Source organism: Uranotaenia lowii, unplaced genomic scaffold, assembly GCF_029784155.1.
Source record: "Uranotaenia lowii strain MFRU-FL unplaced genomic scaffold, ASM2978415v1 HiC_scaffold_891, whole genome shotgun sequence".
NCBI classification, from domain to species: Eukaryota; Metazoa; Arthropoda; class Insecta; order Diptera; family Culicidae; genus Uranotaenia; species Uranotaenia lowii.
In genome coordinates this window covers 1-7,617 of record NW_026598857.1, presented here as the reverse complement: position 1 = coordinate 7,617, position 7,617 = coordinate 1, and the positions used below count along the sequence as shown (strand labels likewise).

The following is a 7,617-nucleotide window of genomic DNA, read 5'->3' as shown; positions in this document are numbered from 1 at the left end:
TCAAAATTGTCAAAATTGTCAAAATTGTCAAAATTGTCAAAATTGTCAAAATTGTCAAAATTGTCAAAATTGTCAAAATTGTCAAAATTGTCAAAATTGTCAAAATTGTCAAAATTGTCAAAATTGTCAAAATTGTCAAAATTGTCAAAATTGTCAAAATTGTCAAAATTGTCAAAATAGTCAAAATTGTCAAAATTGTCAAAATTGTCAGTCAAAATTGTCAAAATTGTCAAAACTGTCAAAATTGTCAAAATTGTCAAAATTGTCAAAATTGTCAAAATTGTCAAAATTGTCAAAATTGTCAAAATTGTCAAAATTGTCAAAATTGTCAAAATTGTCAAAATTGTCAAAATTGTCAAAATTGTCAAAATTGTCAAAATTGTCAAAATTGTCAAAATTGTCAAAATTGTCAAAATTGTTAAAATTGTCAAAATTGTCAAAATTGTCAAAATTGTCAAAATTGTCAAAATTGTCAAAATTGTCAAAATTGTCAAAATTGTCAAAATTGTCAAAATTGTCAAAATTGTCAAAATTGTCAAAATTGTCAAAATTGTCAAAATTGTCAAAATTGTCAAAATTGTCAAAATTGTCAAAATTGTCAAAATTGTCAAAATTGTCAAAATTGTCAAAATTGTAAAAATTATCAAAATTGTCAAAATTGTCAAAATTGTCAAAATTGTCAAAATTGTCAAAATTGTCAAAATTGTCAAAATTGTCAAAATTGTCAAAATTGTCAAAATTGTCAAAATTGTCAAAATTGTCAAAATTGTCAAAATTGTCAAAATTGTCAAAATTGTCAAAATTGTCAAAATTGTCAAAATTGTCAAAATTGTCAAAATTGTCAAAATTGTCAAAATTGTCAAAATTGTCAAAATTGTCAAAATTGTCAAAATTGTCAAAATTGTCAAAATTGTCAAAATTGTCAAAATTGTCAAAATTGTCAAAATGGTCAAAATGGTCAAAATTGTCAAAATTGTCAAAATTGTCAAAATTGTCAAAATTGTTAAAATTGTCAAAATTGTCAAAATTGTCAAAATTGTCAAAATTGTCAAAATTGTCAAAATTGTCAAAATTGTCAAAATTGTCAAAATTGTCAAAATTGTCAAAATTGTCAAAATTGTCAAAATTGTCAAAATTGTCAAAATTGTCAAAATTGTCAAAATTGTCAAAATTGTCAAAATTGTCAAAATTGTCAAAATTGTCAAAATTGTCAAAATTGTCAAAATTGTCAAAATTGTCAAAATTGTCAAAATTGTCAAAATTGTCAAAATTGTCAAAATTTTCAAAATTGTCAAAATTGTCAAAATTGTCAAAATTGTCAAAATTGTCAAAATTGTTGTTGGAGAGCGAAGTGGACATATCACCCCGAGGTTCCCATACCACATCTCACATCCGTGAGATATCAACCGATAGCCGCGACGACTGATAAAGCGAAGAATGATAACAACGGAACTGATAAGAGAGCGGAATAATAGCGATCATCTCAACTGGACCCGACGACCTATGACGTCATCTACGTCGATCAACAGCCAGGCCATCGGGATGCTGGTAGTCAACAGAGGAGATGATCAACTAGTTGCGATTGGGCCATCTCCAATCTCGGACGTAGTATTTAGGATCTATGTTGAATGTTTAGATAGTAGTTTGTAATAAATTAAGTCAAATTAAAGAGTTGTGATTTTATGTAAAATATGGTCATTAAATTATTTACGGTAATTAAACGTGTGTTGAGTTTGTTAAATCGCCGTTAACTTATTTCGAGAACAACTCCGAACATTCTGTGGTTGCTGCTAAGTGCTATACAGTGCACAATCTCCACTGCTCAAAATCCCACCCGGTCGATGTTGGTGCCTGCCCCGAACCTGAGCTATCGAAGAACCATCCCAAGGATTCAGGTACCCAACATTTTGGTCCTTCGAGCCGGAAGAGGACCTGACACGGCTCAGGAACATCCGGAATCGCCACCAGATCCATCCTACGTCCCGGTAAATTCAAAAGCGCACAGGGCGCTTTTCATCAACGGTTACAATACCCTATCGCCATTGCACCTGCTGCACGGCGGTATTGTTCATCACTCTCGACGCCATCGTACTGCCGAGTTGGCGTCGCATCATCTCCGTCTGGGCGCCATTCTACTTGAGCGGCGCTATTGTACACAACTTTCGTCGCCATAGCATCTCTGAGTTGGCGTCGCATCATCCACGCCTTGGCGCCATCGCAACTGAAGATGCTATTGTGAAGCCATCACAGGGGACTGAGACAATCGGAGAATCATCGTCAATGATCAAACAAATTTTGAAGCCAATGATTGAATTTGTTATAATTTGTTACAATTTGTTAGAGAGAATTAGAAGGTTTCAGTTAAAATGAGAGAAACCGGTGCTCAGAGAGAGTGAAAATGTGCTAATTGTTGCAAATGTTGCAAATTGTTACGATTTGTTAAGCAGTTGTTGAATTTTGATCATTACCATTCCAAATGCAAAGAATTCTCTCTCCACTGCAATCCCTTGAGCCATCACACTGCTGATTGGGTGCTTCATCATCATCGAGAATTGGAACAATTCTTCATCGGTCGGTTGGAATCTGGTTTTGGATCTTCGATCTGGATACTGAACCTGCGGATTCACCTGTTTTGTAAGGTAATTAAATTATTACACAAGTTCAGTATATGTCCGGTCGAAGCCAACAAGAACGATTCTAACTCCCTATTTCGACATCTCATCCTGCCTTTCGTGCTACTGGAGCACAATCATCATCAACGATCAACTATCCGAAAAACGAGTGACGGTGCCCACCACTGTTCTTCGAAGACTGGCTGCACTAGGGTGCACAATTTTGAGGAAATCCGCTGGTGTGCTGAGACGAAGAGGAGGCGCCATTAAAGGTTTCTCAGGTGAGTGATAAATTAATCACTACACTTAGTATATGTCACCGAAGCTTGCAGAATATACGCACAAAATTAAATTGAAAATAAATCCTCTTCAACTCAATACACACCGCATCCCTGTGTTGCCTGCTGAGGCAACTCTTTCTGGCTGAAGTCTTCATTGCTTTCTGGAAGTTGGTCGCAATAAATAGTCTTCTAGGTAAGCTTTGCAGTATATGCCCAGCCGAAGCTTTATTAGTTTGGTACTACATGGTCATCCCCCCCTTCCTACAACCCTCGCCACACATTTTGCCTGAGTTTGAGCCGACGATTGCCAAGGACGTTCCACGCTGATTTTTTGAGACAGTACGTTGTTTTGCGCCGTTAATAGTTTCGTAGGTAAGCTGCACAGTATATGTCAGCCGAAGTTGAATATTCTGGAGACTACATCATTCCTTTCACCATTTCCCGAAATATCTACGAGCGGAACCGAACGTCGTGCCAATTAATCAGCGAGTAAAAATCGTCGACACAGCGAACTACAATGCCTGCAGCATCGAAGAAGGTTGCCCCAGTGCCTCTCGAGGTGCTCACTACTAAATATAATTTCATTCGATGCAATTTCAACGATATTTGGAGATTTGTGGAGAAGTTTAACGAGGATTGTTCGGCCAGCTCGATCGAAGTTCGGCTCGAAAAACTTGATGGTTTGTGGGAGAGTTTCAATGAGACTATAATTTCTATAATTTCTCACGAGGAGTACTGCGCGCAAGCCGATGCGTACGAAAACGAACGGCTCGAATTCAGCGATAAATTCTACCATGCCAAATCTTTTCTCATGGAAAAGATGAAGATGAAGCAGGAACTATCTGGTCATGACCAATCTGCTCGTGCAAACGAAACGGTTGCTCATCATTCGCTAGACCATGTGCGCCTACCGCAAATCAAACTCCAAACTTTTAACGGGGATATCGATGAGTTGCTCAGCTTCCGAGACCTTTTCACGTCACTCATCCATTGGAAAACGGACCTTCCCGAAGTGGAAAAGTTCCACTACCTCAAAGGCTGCCTCCAAGGGGAACCCAAAAATTTAATTGACTCTCTTCAAATCACCAGAGCCAATTATCAAATTGCTTGGGATACTCTTTTGCGCAGATACAACAACAACAAACATCTGAAGAAACGCCAGGTTTTATCGCTTTTCAATCTGCCTACCCTCAATAAGGAAAACGCTTCGGAATTGCATTCGCTATTTGAATCCTTTGAACGCATAGTCCAAACTTTAGACCAAATTGTTCAGCCAACCGAATATAAAGATCTCCTTTTGGTTAATCTTCTTACTTCGCGACTCGATCCAATCACGAGGCGTGGTTGGGAGGAGCAGTCGTCATCAAACGAACAGGATACGATTAAGGAGTTATTGGAATTCCTTCAACGTCGCATCCGGGTGCTGGAAGCACTACCCACCAAACAAGCTGAACCAAGGGGACCTCAGCTGGTCAACAATCCATCGCGACCAAGATTGCTGCCAAGAATTAGTCACAACGCCGTCCAATTCTCGGGGAAGCAATGTGTTGCATGTAACGCACATCATCCACTTTACACATGCTCGACTTTCCAAAGGCTTAAGGTAGCAGATAGGGAAGCTTTAATTCGATCACACGCGCTCTGCAGGAACTGTTTCCGGTCAGGTCATCAGGCGAAGGATTGTCAATCCAAATTCTCGTGTCGTTACTGCAAGGCTCGGCATCATTCGATGGTCTGTTTTAAATCCGACGGGGAGGCAAGGCAGGCGTCAAGGGAACAACCAAGGAGACGAGAGGAAGCGGAAGGATTACACGTTATCCAAAATCAGACAGCCAACTTGGCGGCTTCTGATTCTACGGCTAACACTGCATCGCAACGGTTTTCATCACAGGTTCTATTGGCTACGGCAGTAATCCTACTCCAAGACGTCGAGGGCAATCAATTTCCGGCACGCGCACTCTTAGACTCGGGCTCTGAGAGCAACTTCCTCTCCGAACGAATGAATCAACTGCTTCAGGTTCCGCGACAAAGGGTGGAGATCTCTATTCTGGGAATAGGGCAAACAGGTACGAGAGTAAGGCAGAAGGTTAACGCTATCGTTCGATCCCGAACAACCGATTTCAAACGCACCATGAGCTTCCTAGTCCTACCTAAGGTTACCGTCAATCTTCCCACGGCTAACGTCAACACACAAGGATGGAATTTCCCGGAAGGTATAGAGCTGGCAGATCCTACATTTTGTTTCTCGTCGAGCGTCGATGTGGTCCTAGGAATAGAGGCATTTTTCGATTTCTTCTCTACGGGTCGTAAACTTTCATTAGGCGACAACTTACCATCACTAAACGAGTCGGTCTTCGGATGGGTAATCAGCGGTGGTAATTCCAATCCAAGTCAGCCTCTACGCATCAACTGCAACGTGTCGACTACTGAAAACTTAGACGCTTTGATTTCTCGCTTTTGGTCCAGCGAAGAAATTGAATTTCCCAACAACTACTCACCTGAAGAATCACGTTGCGAGAAAATGTTCTGCAAAACCATCGTACGAGAACCAGGCGGTCGCTACTGTGTCGGCTTACCCAAGGATGAATCAAAACTGAAAAACCTAGGTGAATCAAAAGAAATCGCTCTGAGGCGCCTCTACGCAACCGAACGTCGATTGGCACGCGACGAGGAACTACGCAAGCTGTACGCCACGTTCATGCGCGAGTACGAAGAAATGGGTCACATGAAGAAGGTTGAACCCCACGCTGCAGTCAAGAGATGTTACCTACCTCACCATCCGGTGATCAAATCATCGAGCACCACGACCAAACTGAGAGTAGTGTTCGACGCTTCCTGTAAGACGGCTTCCGGTACCTCTCTAAACGACACCCTTCTTGTTGGCCCGGTCGTACAGCAGGATTTACGCTCCATCATTCTACGTTCGCGTACCAGACAGTTCATGTTGGTTTCGGACATTGAGAAAATGTTCCGTCAGATAAATATACTCTCGGAGGACAAACCTCTTCAGTCAATTCTTTGGAGAGAATCGCCACTAGAAGAAGTTTCTACCTACGAGCTAAACACCGTAACATATGGCACGAAACCAGCACCATTCCTGGCCACGCGTACCCTTCAGCAGCTAGCGGAAGATGAGCAGCATACTTACCCATTGGCAGCTAAGGCTCTCAGAGAGGACACATACATGGACGACGTTATCAGCGGGGCGGACACGGTGGAGGAAGCAACGATACTGAGGAAGCAACTGGTGGATCTCACAGCCTGTGGAGGATTTCGGTTACGCAAGCACGCCTCGAACTGCTTAGAAGCGCTGGTTGGACTTTCGGATGATGATTTGGCAATTCGAATTGAAAAGGGCATTATTCTTGATCCGGATCCATCGGTCAACACATTGGGACTAACTTGGTTGCCCATAACTGATGAGCTCCGCTTCCGCTTCGAAATTCCTGCTATTGAATCGAACGACATACTTACCAAACGGCGCGTGTTATCAATTATCGCTACCCTCTTCGATCCTCTTGGTCTGATAGGAGCAACAATCGTCAAGGCTAAAATCTTCATGCAGCTATTATGGACTCTAAAAAACAATCAAGACGAGTGCTTGGGCTGGGACGAGCCCCTACCATCGACGGTGGGTGAGGAATGGAAAGGGTTCCATTCACAACTTCCTCTCCTTAATCAACTGCGGATCAATCGATGCATCATAATTCCCAACGCGGTGAATGTGGAAATTCACTGCTTCTCCGACGCTTCTCAAAAGGCTTACGGAACCTGCTTGTACCTCCGGAGTACGAACGATGAAGGACAGATTCTCACCAGAATACTCACCTCCAAATCTAGAGTCTCCCCTTTGCGGTGTCAATCAATTCCTCGGCTGGAATTGGCTGGCGCTCTCCATGCTGCTGAACTATTCGAAAAGGTGAAACATGTTCTCAATTTAAACGCATCGACTTTCTTCTGGACCGACTCAACATGCGTTTGGCGCTGGCTTCAAGCGACACCAAGCATATGGTCAACCTACGTGGCCAACAGGGTGGCCAAAATACAAAATTTAACGGAGGGATGTGAATGGCGTCACGTTCCAGGATCGGACAACCCAGCGGACCTCATCTCGCGAGGAATCACACCGGAAGAGCTCATGCATAATCGTTTATGGTGGAATGGTCCACCATGGTTGGAAAAGGAAGCTGAAAATTGGCCAAAATCAATGGATGTGAGGGGCGAGGAAGGAGATGAGGAAAGGCGCCGAACTGCCCATGCAGCTGCATGCGCCCAGAAGGGGGAATTTAACGAGTTCTTTATTGCTAAATTCTCTTCTTATAACGAACTCATCCGGAGCACTGCAGTGTGGCTTCGTCTTATGAATATTATTAGAAAATCTCCTCAACAGACGGTGCGCGGACCACTCACTTTGATGGAGCTGAAAGAAGCAGAAATCCGAATTATTCGAAGTGTTCAGCAAGAAACATTTGCTGAAGAGCTCAAATCACTCACCAAGGATGGAACTGTTCATAGGAGCTCCAAGCTGCGATGGTTTCATCCGTTCGTTTCCAAGAGTGGCCTGATTCGGATTGGTGGACGACTCAGCAAATCGGAAGAAGCAGACGACTCAAAGCACCCTATTGTGCTACCAGCACGACATCGGCTCACCAGGATGATCCTCGAGCAATACCATCTTCGGCTGCTGCATGCGGGTCCTCAGCTCATGCAGCTCAGCAACATTC

General features: G+C 42.5%; 1 protein-coding gene across 1 annotated transcript; it reads left to right on the top strand.

Annotated features, from left to right (window-relative positions):
- Positions 1-3,410: 3,410 nt before the first annotated feature.
- LOC129760958 (uncharacterized) lies at positions 3,411-7,587 on the top strand (the record flags this gene model as incomplete). The annotated part of the gene is made up of 1 exon (XM_055758640.1): positions 3,411-7,587. A coding segment is annotated over exon 1 (4,177 nt), but the record flags the coding sequence as incomplete, so codon positions are not given.
- Positions 7,588-7,617: the final 30 nt, after the last annotated feature.